General features: G+C 39.6%; 1 protein-coding gene across 1 annotated transcript in view; it reads left to right on the top strand.

Moving 5' to 3' along the window:
- Nucleotides 1–6,812: 6,812 nt before the first annotated feature.
- Nucleotides 6,813–16,822, top strand: part of ADGRV1 (adhesion G protein-coupled receptor V1) — a 577,115-nt gene continuing 567,105 nt past the window's right edge. The window contains exon 1 of the mRNA XM_082836315.1: nt 6,813–6,876. Coding sequence (XP_082692441.1) covers nt 6,855–6,876 — 22 coding nt within the window. The 5' untranslated portion in view covers nt 6,813–6,854. The remainder of the gene's footprint in view (nt 6,877–16,822) is intronic.

Here is a 16,822-nt window from a genome sequence, read left to right as displayed (position 1 = left end):
GAAAGGAGACATGATTAGGTGTTGAAGTATGTAGTATGTGTGTGTATGGTGATTCTGGTTCTAGAATACCTGTCTTTTCTACCTGTTCCTTTTCAAGGTCTAACTCTTCCGATGCTGAGAGCTGAGAGGGAGACTAGGAGAAGGACAAACGTCTCTTTGACTGCTTGTCGGCATAGCACCCTCCTTTAGGGCTGTGGCTGCTTCTCTGGATAATACAGACTAGCTATCCTCTGTTTGACTGGCGTGCTGATGTTCTCAAAGGCACATGGGTATGTCCTGGTGGGTTCTGCGAGCCCTTCCCATTGCATGTTTCCTTGAAGTCAGTTTTTCCTTAATCGCCTCCTTCAGCTACTTCCCAGAAGTACATAGTCTCTTGTTCCTGGGATCTTCCCACTTCATGGGCTGTTCTCTTGCGTCAGATATTGACAAGATTTTACCAAAGTGCACCCTCCATGGTATCACAATCCATGAGAGATCTACACATTTTTGTACAAAGGTGACAGTGAGGCTGCTCCCTTACCCTCTTTCTCTCTGTTCTGCCTTCTTTCTTTCTCATTTCTCTTTCCTCTTAGTGGTAGGGTCAGGGCAGATCAACAAATTTATTGGCCTGAGCAGACAACGCTGGAATGAGTAGCCAATCCTGACTCTCTACTATGATCTCCAATTTCTAACACAGTTCTGAAAGAGAGAGAAAAGCAAGAACCTGCCCCATAGGCTGACTACTCAGGGATGATTTTCTTCCCCCTGAGGTGAGGGTAGAGGTAGGTAATTGTCCTATATTTATCTTTCCACCTCTTAAAAAGCCCTGGAGGCACAGTCTGGTCTCAATGGTTGGCCCTTTCTTTAGAAGTCAGGTACTTGTCTCTTGTAACTGGCTTAGGCCAAATCAACAGTTCTATGGGAGCAGAAAATGGCCCATTCAGTACATTGATTTTGTTTGTTTGTTTGTTTGTTTGTTTTTTGCGGTAAGCGGGCCTCTCACTGTTGTGGCCTCTCACGTTGTGGAGCACAGGCTCCGGACGCGCAGGCTCGGGGGCCATGGCTCACGGGCCCAGCCGCTCCGCAGCATGTGGGATCTTCCCGGACTGGGGCACGAACCCGCGTCCCCTGCATCGGCAGGCAGACTCTCAACCACTGCGCCACCAGGGAAGCCCCAGTACATTGATTTTTAATACTGTACAACGTACACAGCAGATGGACAAGAAGCCCCAGTTGATGCATAAGTTGATAATAGTTGTTAGCTGCTTTTTTAAAGTTTCTTTTCTTTTCTTTTTTTTTAAAGAGTGAGAATGTAGAACTCAAGGCAAGTTTGTTAAGGGTCAGAAGTTTAGATCAGAACAAGCAAGAACTTAGCCAGAATCTGCACATATAGTTGTTGTGAAGGGCAGATTAAAACATTGATTAGAAACTAGGTAGAGAAAAAAGAAACAGCAGATTGTAAAAATGTGGATCTAGGACAGGGGATAGTCCAGACTTCTTGCAAAGACTCAGGGCTAGAATACATTATAAATGGAATATGTAGAGGGACCTTGTGGAACAGGACAGCAAATTCTGCTACAGAAATATTCTTAAGGACTGAGACCATATCCTTATTCATCTTTACATTTCTGAAACATCATAGATCCTTGGCACTCAATAAATGTTTGTTGAGTGAATTAATCAATTTAGTATAGCAGTATAAAAGAAAACCTGCTAACTAAAATAACTTTTGCTTCTGCATAGAGCAGGGATCAGCAAACTATGGCTCTTTGGCCATTTCTGGCCACCGCCTGCTTTTGTAAATAAGGTTTATTGGAACACAGCCATGCTCATCTGTTTACATATTGTCTTTGGGTGCTTTCACACTACAATGGCAGAGTTGAATAGTTGCAACAGAGACCGCATGGCCTGCAAGTCTAAAATATTTACTGTCTGGCCCTTTATAGAAAAAGTTTTCTGATCCCTGGCATACAGGTTTAAAATTGTTTTTCTATATGTTTCCTGTTGAGTGTGACTCAGTCACAGCATGGTTAACTCAGGTCCAGAGGTCACTGGGAGCAGCTGGCTGTTCTGTCAGACAGGACAACGCAAGCCCTGGGAACCAGAGCCGGGTGGATATGACAGATCTATCAGAGCCAAGAGGAAAGTCATCTTGATGCAGTCCTGCAATCTCATCTCTCCCTTCTCTGAACCATCTTTGTAATCTCTTTGATGGTCACATGGTACTTTTGATTATCATGATTTATGTCTTCTTTCTCCTATTCAATGTGGACTATAGGAGGGCAGAGGCCGCATTTTGACCATGTTCATATTCTGAAGGTCTAGCGATGCTTCTGGTTAAGTAGGTACTCGCTTAGAAGACGAATAGTAGCTAGCAGGATTATGGTGCTATCCGAAGAAGAGGAAAAGCAAGGTCTGGCAGCTCAGAGGCAGATGGCTTTTAATTATCAGTAAGCAAGAGATTAATTAAATGAATTTGGAGTAGAGTGTTCAAGGAAGCAGTAACACCAAGGGATAGCTATATTTCAGGGACTCGCTCAGATTTTTATGTCCAAAATGTCCAAGAATATTTTTCTTTTTCTAAACTGGGAGAAGCACCTCAAGCTTAAAGTATTCTCAGTTATTAAATGGACTCGCTGGTCCCTTTGAGGCAGAGAATGGTTTCCTTTGGCTCACGAAATGAAATTCTGGGTCCGACAGTGGGGCCTCCTTCTGACGTATTTGTCCAGTCACATAACTCATTCAACAAATGTTTAATGAGCTACTACAGTGCGCCAGGCCCTTTGAGAGCTTGGATTTAAGCTCTGTTTGTTTTTCCATTATGAAGTGCTAAGATGATAAACACTAAAATTTATTGAGAACTTTATGACATATTGGGGGTGCAAGGGAGGAAATTTGATTGGCTAGTAGTCTACGCAGGTCTGAACCTAGAGAAAGAGGAGTCCAGGAGTGTAGCAAGCTCCTGACAAATCTTAATTTTTTCCTGTCTGGGCCCAAACAGAAGAAGCCTCTGGCAGACAGATTTGGGTACTCCTGCAGTAACATCCTACTTCTAGTTTTTTTGGAAGGAAGGAGAAGTAGCTACTGCCTAAGCTTGGTTTTGTTCCTTTGATGAAATTCCCTTATGCATATCTAAACTTAGATATCTAAACTCAGAATGTCAAGTATGAGAAACACCTTTTTCAAGGAACTGAAGAGATCTTTGGAGAAGATTTACAAGGCTTATTAGTATGCAAGACTAACTAAATTGGAGAAGGAAGAAAAATTGTATGACATCAATACTTTCCTTACAGAGTTTAAGAAAACTAATTATTCTTTAATGTGTGAAATTTAGTGATTGATTTGATTTCATGAAGATTACAATAGTGAAAAAGACTTACACTCCATCAGTGCTGCATTTAGGCAGAATTGGGAATTAGGCCAACTTGCCTTCAGATCTTTCAACTTTCCTTTCAACACCCTTCTCTCTCAGTGGCCCCTCCACCTCCCACTTCCAGATGCCCAGTAATCCCCCTCCTTTCTGTTTTCCTTATCAAAGCATGACTTGAAGAACCAGGTCTCTAAGCTGTAAATGATGGGAGAAGTTTAAAATATCTCTGATTCCAGCATATTTGTACTTTAACATGGGATCAAGTCATGTTTTCTAAGGCTGGATTGTGAAGTACAAGAAAATAAGCTCTGGGAATCCTTTTGATATGATAGCCTCCAGGTTCTTCACACAATCTTATTATATAGGCCTTTCCTCTCTCCCTCCCTTTCTTCCATACATATTAACTTTCTGCTATATCCCAGAGCCTATTCTAGCTACTAGCTATAGAGCAGCCAATGAGAGAGACATGGAACCTACCCTCTTGGAGCTTTCATTCCTATGGGCAGACAAAAACACCCAAATAAACAAATAAGATCTTTATTAGGGATAAATAATATGAAGAAAATAAAACAAAATAGTAGGTAAGAGTGCCTACAGAAGTAATCAGGGCAGACACCTCCGAGGAAAGGACACCCCTCAAATGAAAGATATGATGGAAGGAGCCAGCCATATGAAGATCTCTGACAACAGCGTGCCAGGCAGAGAGGAAAGCTTGTGCAAAGGTTCTGAGGCAGGAATGATTTTGCTGTGTTTGAGCCAAAGAATGAAGTTCAGTGTGATGGGAATACAGTGAAAAGAGAGAGAATGGGACAAGTTGAAGCTGGAAAAGAAAAGACAGAATCATGTGGTTCTTGCAGTTCAGGTGAGGAGTTTGGATTTAAGTGCAATGGACGGACATGCATTGAATACTTTCAGCAGTTGGTAACATCTACACGATTTAGCTAAAAATATCAGCTATACTGTTTGCTGTGGTTTTATTTTCAGCTCTTGGGAGAAGCTTTCAGCATTCTATATAATCTCTTCCTCTCGAAGCATTGCTACTACTCTCTGGGATGCTCAGTTTTTTGCTTGGCATATTCTGCTTTGTGGTTCATTAAACTTTTACCCAGAGAGAGAGTGCAACCTCAGTGAACTCAGGGTTGTGATTTAGAGATCATTGTTTTTCCCACAGTGCCTTCCAGTGTTTTCTGCTTCCTAAACACTCAGTAATTGTTAATGAATTACTTAATTCCCTGAGGTAGCTTTGAGAAAGACAGTGGGTGTTAAGTTTTCATTTTGACCCACACGGGGCCTAGGATGGTGTCACACAGAGTGAAAATGCATGCTAAGTCCAGTTGTGCAGAATGGCTTTAATCACAGAACTTGGTGAAACAATGATTAAGACAGAATAGTTCAAAAAAAAAAAAAAAGACAGAATAGTTCATTGATAAACACTGACTTTGTTGGGGTCTCAGTAAAGTATCATTTAGCTGCAAATAAAGCCTTTAAGCATCCTAATAATACAATAAAACTGTGGGTGGACTTCCCTGGTGGCCCAGTGGTTAAGAATCCACCTGCCAATGCAGGGGACACGGGTTTCGAGCCCTGGTCCAGGAAGATTCCACATGCTGTGGAGCAACTAAGCCCATGCGCCACAACTACTGAGCCTGCCCTCTAGAGCCCACGAGCCACAACTAGTGAGCCCGCGTGCCAAACTACTGAAGCCCGAGTGCCTAGAGACCATGCTCTGCAACAAGAGAAGCCACCACAATGAGAAGCCCGGGCACCACAACGAAGAGTAGCCCCTGCTCATTGCAACTAGAGAAAGCCCACGTGCAGCAAGGAAGACCCAATGCAGCTAAAAATAAATTAAAAACAAACAAACAAAACCTGTGGGCTGAATATGTATTTTAGTAAGACATTTCAAATAATCTGGAAGCTATAAGAGGTTTTAAATAATTTAGAAGCTGTAAATTCATGGGGTGTATTAGCAGAGTAAACACATATTAACAATAACTAATGTAAGTAAGCGGATCTGTTAATAAGGCCTCATGGATTTACAGCTTCTAGACCCAGATCCACCTTTGCAGCTGAGCCTCACAGGGAAATTGTTCAATCCCCTAGATCATTTAGGTCGCTCTTCTCACAAACTTCTCTTAAGCTTTGAAGTGCATCATTTGCAGTCCCACACCATTTCTGCATCAGAACTCTTTTGCCTGAGTAACTTTTGGCTTTGATGCCATTTGTTGACTGTTGCAGCTTTGAGATGATGCACTTAGTAATAGCTCATAATAATGCTAAATGAATACTCCTGGATAGCAGTTTGGAACTCAAAGTAACATTCTGGTTATTCCTGTTCCTACACCCTTCCTTAGGAAGGGAACCTTGGAAATAGGAAACCTAGGACCTAGTCCTAATTATGCCTTTAAGTCACTCAATCAGCATTTATTTTAATTTTTTCTACCATAAAATCAGCGGTGAGGTGGTGCTGGACTGCTAATTGCTAATTTCAATCTCCCTCCTGGTTTCAAACGTCTATGATTCTAAGAATGCTGCATGTGCTTTAAAAATCTCTGATGCAGATGGTGATTTGCTCGTTGCCGATGAGATGGTCTGACCTTGGGGGCTTTACTTTTAAGTCTTGGAAATAACTGCCAACATTTGTTGAGGATTTACCAGGTGTAAAGAGTTGCACCTCACACGATCTCATTCATCTAATCCTTCCAACAGCCTTCTTAGGTAAGAATTAATACTCGTATTTTATAAACGAGGAGAGAGATAACTTACTCAGATGTTGACCTCAGTCTGTGCTTTTAAGTGTATGTGAGAGTAGATTCCTCATTTCTAATATTTCACCAACTCACGCGCAAATTCTCAAAAGGTGAACATCTCAGGGCGTGCTTCAACGTTAAAACAAATGTCCTTTTAGGAACGGAACAAGACTCAGTAAATGTTTTTTCTCTCCGGAAAGAACACCAGCAATTGCTTACAGTGGTGTACGTAGGGCGGAGTACCCCGCTGGCTAGGCGTGTGTGGGGTTCTTGTGCCCAAGGGGTCAAACTAGCAAGTTTCATCAAAGCTGTCTACCAGAAAGCGCAGTCCGCTCTCGAGGTCGAAGACGCGCTGCAGCTAGCTGCAGGACTCGCGTGTTCCTGCGCGCAGGCAGGTCAGCTCGGGGGCCTAGCTGCTGGAAGAGTCCATTAGGGACGGCCAAGACAGGGTGCTCCCGCTGCCGGAGCGCGGACCTAGCTGCCCGCGGCGCAAACGAGGGCGCGCTGCCTTGGGTGGCCACCCCCACTCCGCTGGTCAGGTGAGCGCAGCCCGGGGAGCCGCGAGTCCTATTGGAGCAGACGAGGATGGAGGGGGAGGAGGCGGGGGAAGGATGAGAGGGGGAGGATGGAGCCACCTTCCTGAGCCGACAGCGGGAGAAAGACTCGGCAGCCCCGGCGAAGCGTGGGGACGCGAGTGAGAGGCAGAGCGAGGCTGTGCGAAGGGAGGACCGACGGGGACCTCGGGGAGCGTGCGGATGTCGGTGTCCCCGGGGCCAGGTAGGCTGTGGCTGCGGGGTGGTGCTGCGGACATCCCGGTGGCCCACGGGAGCGCCGCCGCATCCTCGGCGGCACGGGGTCGTTCGCCAGCACCTGTTGCTGGAGGTGGGCGGCGAGCGTGCCGCGGGCTGCGGCTAACTCAGCCGCGCCGTCCGCGTCCGCCCTGTCTACGGCCGCGGCGGTGCATTGAGCGTGGCGTTCCTGTCACCCGCCCTTTCCACAGCTGCCTCATCTCAAAGAAGGTGAGAAGAGAGTGAGCAAAGGGAAAACTTTCTTTTATTCTCTTTCTGCCTGTTTGAAACTCGAATCCTAGCTTTAATTTTAAAAAGTCTGCCTGAAAAATAACCGATCAAGAAAGGCGCGCCTTAGGAAATAAATAACGGGAAGGTTGAGATAAATTTAAGGAGTCTTATGTTCCAGAATAACCGCTACGTCGAAGAACTTTCAGGGAATTGATTTCAGGGAATTAGAAATTAGCCTGGAGCTGTAGAATAATACATATTAAAAACTTACATTTATAATGTTTTAAACTATTTTAAAATTGATTTTTTTCTTAAAGCTAAAACTAAGAAATTATGGCAGTTTTCATCGGGGTGCAGCTGATTTTAAGGTGCAGTGTTTTTTAATTCTGTGTAACTATTGTTTTAAAGTAAAACAAAAATTTCACAAAACCCAAAACCTTTAAAAACTTGTGTAATGTGTTTATATGTTAGATGCACACTGTTTTAGAGATTACTAACATCGAGTCTTGAAGGTGCATGATTACTGACAATTAGGATAAAGCTCAAAAAGTGTACTGTAACTGATGCATTCAGCATTATATACAAATTCTTGCAGAAGTTATTACCTTACATTACTAAAGTTCTTTTTCCTCCGCTGTGTGTCATTTATCAAAAGAGCCAGATGGAACCACACAAAAGAAAAAAGAAAAAAAGGTGTTCTATGTTCTAGTCATGATACAAATGAACACCAGCAATTTATTTATTTTGGGGTAATTTCCTAGGATGCTGGGACTTGCCAAATACATCTTGAACTGTGTTGCAATAAAACGTTTTAAATATATGCATTTAGGTGTAACATGCAGGCTTCGCCATTAACTTACAGTGACTTTGGACATTCACCCATCCTTCTGTGCCTTAGTTTCTTCATTTATAAAGTAAAGGGATTGGACTAGGTGCTTAGAAAGACTTATTATGTCTCAAGATTATAACTTTTTAAAAAGGAGCAACCAAACTGTATACGCTAAAAATAAGTATGACCGAAGCCTATCTCCATGATGAATGACAATAGCAGTCACCCAGTATTGAACGCTTGCTATGTAATGAATTCTGAGAAGGCCTTTATATGCGATATTTTATGTAACACTCACAAGACCATAAATTAAATAGTATTATCCCAATTTACAGATAATGGCACTGAGGCACAGAAAGTTTAAGCTCCTTGTCCAAAGTTAATAAGAGCTGGATCAAGGATTTTTCCCAAGTGCTTTGAGCATCTACACTATAATGAATGTGAAGATTAAAAGCTGAAACCACCCATAAACACCAGCTAAGAAATAATCTTAGACTAAAATGTAAGTTCATAATGGAGTGAAAGTAAATTATGAAACAACACTGAATCTTGATATCATCACATATAGAAATGATGTATCAGTCAACATTTATTATATTTTAATAACGATTATAGTTTATATTGTATATATATTTATCAAATATTGAGTGCTAATTGTATTCATCGTCCCAAAATGATAACATGAGGTATATTTGGAACACAAATGCTTTTGTGGTAATAAAAAGTAACAATTAGAAATAATATGGGAAGTCAGAGGCTAGTGTTACACAAAAGTATTTCAGATTATCTTTCTACTTGGAGGTGCCCTTGCCTATGCTACACTCAAAGAAAAAGTGTTCATAGAAGAATCAGCTGTGAGTAAATCCTTTTGTACATATTCCCACAATGAATGATAATAGTATGCCACATATTTTGAAGGTCCGCTATATACCAGGAATTCTACTAGGCCCTTTAAATAGAGTAACTTTATATTTAGTTGTCAAATACTATTTCCTTGATTTGCAGATGAAGAAACTGAGGCAGAAAGATCTATGTTCTGGGAGAGTCCACGAAGAAAATACATTTTGACTTAGATGAGGTGTGTGACCCTTTATTGTTCAGAAATTCATAGGCGGTGAATATATCATTGAGCTCCTCAAGTACTGGGAGGAGACCTGGAGCCAAACTAGACCAATTCCTTTATTTTATATTTGGGGAAACTAAACTTAGAAAAGTTAAGAGATTCACTTAAAGACATATATTCTATTTTCCCATTTATGACTTTAGTCATCTGTACATTCCTAGAAACTAATAAGTGAGAAGCATGTTACCATTAACTTGGTCATTAAATGTTGAATTTATTGCCACTCAACCAAATGCTGCCCCATGCCCTTTTTTATATTGGTGTCTTACTGTTACTGAAAATTTCAAAGTTGCCCCAGTTAGGATATAAAATCTTTGAGGACAGTGACTGTATTATATATTTCTCTAGTATCTCTAGGGTTTAACAAAGTGGTTAATATATTGAACAGGTGGCTTTGTTAACTATTTACCTGTGACAAGGGATTATTTTATGTACTGGGTCCAAAATCTGCATAGTGGAAGCACTATGCCATCACCACTTTGACTTCATGTAGAGGGTAACTAGACAGTTTACACTTGCTTATAAAGCATATTAAGCTGCTTAGATCATGATTGTTTAATTTGACTATGAAATATAGTATGTTGGAGAGATGTGGTTGGGCATTTCTCTGATGTTGTGAGAAAAAAAGTCACACAGCTAAGTATTACACACAGTTGAGTGTACATTTCTCTCTCGCTGATTTGCAAATAACTTTTTTTTTTCCAATTGTAAAGATAATACAAAGTCATGTAGGAAATTCAAATAGTAGAGAAAAAAAGAAAAATTACCAGGAACTCTACTATCCAAAGATTTTGGTGAACATCCAGCCAGAGAGATGTCTTTCTTCCCTTAAATCCTGCCGAATCAGGGTGAGAACTGAATTATTTATTTAACCGTTTACGGTTTAAAGCTCTATTTAGTCTTAGTATTCTCTCACTCTCAGGCAGCTCAAACATTATATAAACAAAGATATCTTTTGAGAAATGAAGATAAACATACTGCTAATAAACCAGACTCTTTCCCTCTCATGCAGAATGAAGTAGTACAGAAAGTTGATTTTGCCACGTATGCAGGCCTTTTTTTTTTCCCTTCAGAAGGCAGGACTGGGGAGACAGGAGGCATCTTTGCAAGTTCGGAGGGTTCCCCGATATGCCAGGATCTCAGGCCACACAGGAAGCTGAGCTCTGTTGTCCTGATAGAGGTGTGACAGAGGAGGAGGAGGGTGGAGCTGGGACACAGGAGGCTGTGGTAATGCAAAGGCTGTGTTTTCTGATCGCACTGTGACACACTATACACTTTAAAACGTACCACACCAAGTCCCTCCCCCAGCTGTTGGGCAGGTGGTCATGGGGGCCCTTTCTGGTGCAGTCAGGCGTAAGTCTGCCTGTACCTCAGAATGAGGGCAAGATGCTGAAAGGACATTTCTCATTCATTTATTCAGGATTCTGAAAACCCAGAATGGACCTTCTTTCATATAAAGGGCTAAAACTGACTGTTGGAATAGATGTCCATAAATGAGTTTTGAACTAATACAAAATTATTAGTTAAAAAGGAGGGCCGGGGGCGGGGGTGGGTTCTCTTTGAGAGAGGCAATGCCAGCTCTCCATATGCATTTGAATGTAATTACGTTGAAAATATTCATTTTAAAGATTATATTATTTGACTATTTAAATTTAATAAATGTATTTGTTATTCAAAATTCTTTTTCCCTAGGCATGTTTTTTTGATTTCTACTATGTATTTGGGAGTAGAATTCTTTCATGCTTTACTTTATTAGGGGCTTAACATGGCTTAAATCCAACCATCTGTTCGCATCTTGGCACATCAGGTTGGAGGTGGTGGTACAGGCTGAATAAAATTCCCACAGTTTAAAGGTTAGGGAAAGAGCTACTTTTATGAATAGATTTCCAGTGATTCTCAGCAAGACAATAGTGCAGAAGTGGAATAAAAATGCACTTCTTTCTCTGAAGCACAAGGTCCCCTGTCTGTCTTTAGTTTTGCTGAAAGGCAATTAGCATTTCAACTAGCCAATTTGGTTACATGCAACGAAGTACTTGGGTTTATAATTTGCTGCTCTCTGTCTGAGGCTGTTGAGCTCCAGCTCTTATGTAATCCTCTCCAAGTAGCCTTCTCTCCAGTATAGTTATTGTTGCTGGTCTTAAATAACTAATCAACAGAGAGTGTTCCTTGCCTTCAGCTGTAGGGTGCTATAGGGCAAGGAAAATGAAATGCCAAGCTAATAAGGGGATGATTGTAATTATTAAATAGTCATTATTGAAGTGTGGCACAGGTTGAAAGATACTGAATAGCTTCAAATCGAATGCAACTTCAAAAAGGCATTGTGTGATACTCTTAATAGTTTATTTCTGCATGTAGTATGTGCAATAAACAGAGGGTATATATATTGGAATTAATTAAGATGACTCAAAATTAACAAAGAAGAAGCAATTCTTAATTATTTATATTGACTTTGCTCCTTTCTGCAAGAAAGAATTCTGTGGGGAATATGTGTAAAAGAGAAAATAATTTTTTTCTTAAGGGTTATAACAAATGAACAAGTGCTCTGAGGCATATTGTGGAAATAATTCAACAGTTTGTATTTGTGTGCTAATTGGAAATAAGATTTTGTTAGCTTCTTTAGTCATGAATTCTGATAATTATAGTACTGTTGATATAGTTCATGTATATAGTCATATCCCTCTGAAGGAACCACTGTATGTTATGATAATCCTTTTGTTAGGATAAGTGGAATGATATCCTTTAATCCATGTCATGTGGCAATAATTCAATTTAGCTCATCTTTTAATGCAGTCCTGTTTTTGCAAAGTGCTTATGTAATTATTTGGAAAAATAATACATTTCTCATTTTTTTCAAATAATGTTTAACTGAAAGAAGGCATGTATTAGATACAAGCCTTGCACGTGATCATTATAATTGAGAACATATATGAAAAAATTGCCTGATCTTCTATATTTCCAATCTGCAATATAAAGTGAAAGCCCTATCTGCAGCTACAGTTAGAGTCATTTGTATATTATTCAACTAAATTCAGCAGTGTTGATGAGTAGGAATGAAACAAAGAAGGCTTGCCTGTCCTCTGGCAGACTAGTCAACTAAGGATGGAAAGTGTTCTGGAAAAAGTGGGACTTGATCTGGACTTTGCAGAGTGGTAAAGGAGAAGGAGTGGGGAGAGGTAGGAAGAAGGGCCTGGGGAGCATCTCAGATCAAAGGTGCAGAGATAAGAATGTTCCGGCTGTCTTGTCCTAGATACACATTATATCAACTTGACTGGAACTGTTGACAGAAGAGAAAAAGATGACTGAATGTACAGGGTGGGATGGATTTTTTTTTTTAATTGAGATATAATTCACTTAACAAAACAAAACAAAAAAATCACCTTTCAAAGTAGATAATTCAGTGGTATTTAATGTATTTACAAAGTTGTGCAACTGTCACCACTGTCATTCCAGAACATTTTCATCACCTCAAAAAGAAATCCTGTTCCCGTTAGCTTTCACTCCCCATTCTCTCCCCACCGCCAAGTCCTCAGCAACCCATCTACTTTCTGTCCCTATAGATGTGCCTGTTCTGGACATGTCATGTTAATGGAATCATCCAGTATGTGGCCTTTTGTGTCTGCCTTCTGTCAGTTACTATGATATTTTCAGGGTTCATCATGTTGTAGCATGTATCACTACTTTGTTCTTTTTTATGGCTGAATAATATTCCATCGTATGAATATACTACTTTTTGTTTATCCATTCATCAATTGATAGACATTTAGGTTGTTTCTATGTTTTGACTAAATATTGTGGACATTTGTGTACAAGTTTTTGAGGGAACGTATGCTTTCAGTTCTCTTGGTTAGGAGTGGAATTGCTGGGTCAATAGAGAGGTAAATAAAACAGCCAGGATGCATTTAGAAGAACTTTATCCCTTCTATACATTCTGTTAAGCTTAGGGTCGCATTATGAGGCAAATGCATCAAGTATGGCCTGAAGGTTTATCACTTAGAACTCTGCTTGCATAGATCTCTGCCAATTATAAGACATTTAATACAACCAAGCTGTGATAAAACAAAAAAAAGGAACAGTTTGCAGCTTCTCCCTCACCACTGGCTGTAGGTTTTCTTAGGAAGGGAAGTATGGTGATGGCTGGCATAATGCTTGACCTATCTAGGATATGCTGAAATCGGAAATATGATTGTATATTATCTGATGCAACTGAATTCAGTTTTCTGATGACTTCTTTCCTTTTGGTAGGCACTCATCTAAATGATATGGTTGAATTGACAAAATGAGATAAATTTTTTTTGCTACTAAGACAAATTACAGAAGCTTTAAAATGTTATTTTGTTAATGAGGGTAATTCATTAAATCGCTTGATTGAGAATTGGGCTTTAAGTAAAAGACATGTCCAATTCACTAATGTATAGTTTGCTAGATATCACTAATTCTGGTGTGTGCGTGTATGTGTGTGCATTCGTGTATTTGTTTATCTGAAACCTTAAGTAGTTTCCTGAAAGGGTCTGGTGTACTTTATAAAATAAATTGACATTTGAACAAATTTGTCTAATTTTGGTTGAGGCAAAATATTTTAAGCACTTTTGAAAAAAACCTAAAAAATATACTTGCTTAGTGCCTTATGATTTGGAACATATGTTCACATAAATTAATTCATGTCATTTTAGTAACCACTTCATTGTAAGTTAACTGGTTTTACTTTATAGATGAAAGGAAGATTCATAAAGGTCAACAAAATTAGTTAAAAACAACAACAAACCCAGATCTTCAACTTAATGTCCAAAAGTTGTCCACTCATTAATAATCACAGTAATGATCGTATTGTAATATTTTATTATTTTTGGTGTCTCACAAAAACATTTTTCTATTAATTTTAAAATGAATTGACTTCCTATCTTAAATCTCCTAATATAAACAAATCTGTTTCGTTGGGTAGCATTACACTAAAAACCTCAGTGTAATGAAAGTATAAGGAAAACCTCAGCCAAGACTTCACTTCTTTTGAACATTTGTTACCAAAATTATAAACAATTGGAGATAATCTTTGCATACCAGTGTAAAGCAATTTGATCATTGTGTAGCAGTTTTACATAGTATGTAAATACCTTTCTTAGAGAAAGTCAGCAAATTTTGGAAATTGTTCTTGTTTTTAGGTGACTAAAATGCCCTGGCTTTTATAAGTCAGTGCTGTACCTACTACTTGAGACCTTGGAATAATATGATTAATAGAATTTCCAAAAGCTGTTTTAGCTTGCAGGGAATTTTATTACTAATATTCATGAAAGATATTATATTGGCGGTTGGTCATTCATGCATTCATTGTTCCCTGAAGCACTCTACCATGGACTTGGAAAACACACTGAGCTGGTAGTGTCTACTTTCATATTTTATTATATCTATTGACCTCAAAATTTATTTCGATTTTATAGTGATTTTTAATGGTACAAAATTCCAGTGATTTCATAGCACTGCGTGTTTAGAAATCCTAATGCTACTCTTCTAGGCAGCCAACACCTTTCCCCTCCGCCCCCAGGCTCACTTCTTTCAGCACAGGAGATGAATGTAGCCATGGAAAGAATTAGGGCTGCTTATTTGCCTTCTTTCATTGCTTCTGCTCTTATTAAAGTATCATGTCAGCTACAAATAAAATCTATACTCACAACTAATTACCTTGCAAATGGCCAGTCACTCTGGGTGTGAAATTGTACATAATATGACCATTCTTATTACGTCATTAAGCATTGGGTATAGGGCTGTTCTCTTCACTAGACTACGAGAGTGAGTAGGTTGTGGCTGCCAGTAAGAGGATGAGTTTGATTATAGAGAGAAGAGAATAAAGATGTGCACTTTTCATTTCATGGCTTTTTTATGTGGTAGGCTGTATGGAGTGGTGACTTTAAAAATTATCTTCCCTGGGGCTTCCCTGGTGGCGCAGTGGTTGAGAGTCCGCCTGCCGATGCAGGGGACGCGGGTTCGTGCCCCGGTCCGGGAGGATCCCACGTGCCGCGGAGCGGCTGGGCCCGTGGGCCGTGGCTGCTGGGCCTGCGCATCCGGAGCCTGTGCTCCGCAACGGGAGAGGCCACAGCGGTGAGAGGCCCACGTACCGGAAAAAAAAAAAAGTTATCTTCCCTGTATGACTGTTAGCAAGATTTTATTGTTAATAGAGAATAGTAATCTAATATTTACTTAAGACCATAGGACCTGGACCTTGAGAGCCTGAGTTTGTAACCTGGCTTTGCATTTCCAGGGTACAGTCTTGACAAATATATGTAATCTCTCTGTATCGCAGGTTCCTCGTCTGAAAATGAGTGTGATAATAGTACCCATCTTATATTTCAGATGGTTGCTATGAGGATCAAATGAGTTAACACATGTGAAGCAATTAGAACAGCATCATTACCTAGCTTAGTAAAGTTAGCTGCTATTAGCTAATATTGTCACACATGAAATCCAAATTATTGATGATTAAGGTACCTAAGGATATCTTCTTCCTTAGCTCCTTTTGCCTTCTCTAGATCCCTGAGGAGGATTTAAATTTACCTCAAAGATACTGGAGCTCAAGCTTCAGCCCCTAACGTTTTTTTTCTTTTTTACTTTGTAGGCTTATTTTGGATCCTTAGAACATTAATCTTTAGCTTTTCTATTTTTTAATATAAGCATTTCCTTGAGAAAGTCTTCCACAAACCCTCAAATGAGGTTTTACATCATTCAGGGTCCTGTGTCTATAATGATTGCTGCTTTGACCCATGAGATTTTCTAGAACTTGTTTTTTAAAAACAATTTACAAGTAATGCTGCTCTATTTTTGGTTTTTGGTATTATTAATTTATCAATGAATTTTATTGTATTCAGCATACAAGCTCAATATGATAACCAGTTTTTGGAACTTACTGTCAGTTTTTATAAACCTTTCCTGTGTGTTCAAAAGAACATTGTGTTCTCTGATTGTTGGGGATGTATTCTATATGCCCATCGGATCATCACGTCAAGCTTATTAACTGTGTAGTTCAAATCCTCCAAATCCTTCCTAATTTTTGTGTACTTGATATAGCAACTACAGAGCGGGGGCGGGGAGCGGGGAGGGAGAGGTGGAGGGAGAGAGAGATAGAGGATATGAATTGAAATCCCACACTTCATTTTGGGGTTCTAGCAATTTTTGCTTTATATATTTTGAAGCTATGTTTTAGCTTGTAGTATCTCCTGGTAAATTGATATTTTTGTTACTGTATAATGACTGTCTTTATCTGTAGTAATGCTTTTTGCCTTGAAGTCTGTTTTGTCTGTTAGTAACAGACAACAGTAATATTTCAGTAGTAGTTGCCTATTATCTCATGAACTTCAGAAAGAAGGGAATGATCCCAGAAGGATCTATGGTATAAGGAATGTTGACTAAAGTAGAGAGTAAACATTTGGATAAATGAAGAAAATAAGAATGATTAAATTCTATATTCTAATGTTAAATATTGAGAGTTAAGTAAAACAAGATATAGCTTATGTTGTGAACAAAATTAGTATGATAGTGGGGTTTGTGTGACAGATGGTTGGGTTTAAGTATTCTAAGATATTTTTATTGTTCAACAGTAAGGTGAAGATATTAACTTTATTATTATTTTTAAAAATTAATTTTTGGCTGCATTGCGTCTTCATTGCTGCGTGCGGGCTTTCTCTAGTTGCAGCGGTGCATGGGCTTCTCACTGTGGTGGCTTCTCTTGTTGCGGAGCACGGGCTCTAGGCGTGCAGGCTTCAGTAG

The sequence above is a fragment of the Leucopleurus acutus genome (assembly GCF_964270905.1).
Source record: "Leucopleurus acutus genome assembly, chromosome: 3".
In the NCBI taxonomy this organism is placed as follows: domain Eukaryota; kingdom Metazoa; phylum Chordata; class Mammalia; order Artiodactyla; family Delphinidae; genus Leucopleurus; species Leucopleurus acutus.
This window is presented reverse-complemented; position numbering and strand designations above follow the sequence as displayed.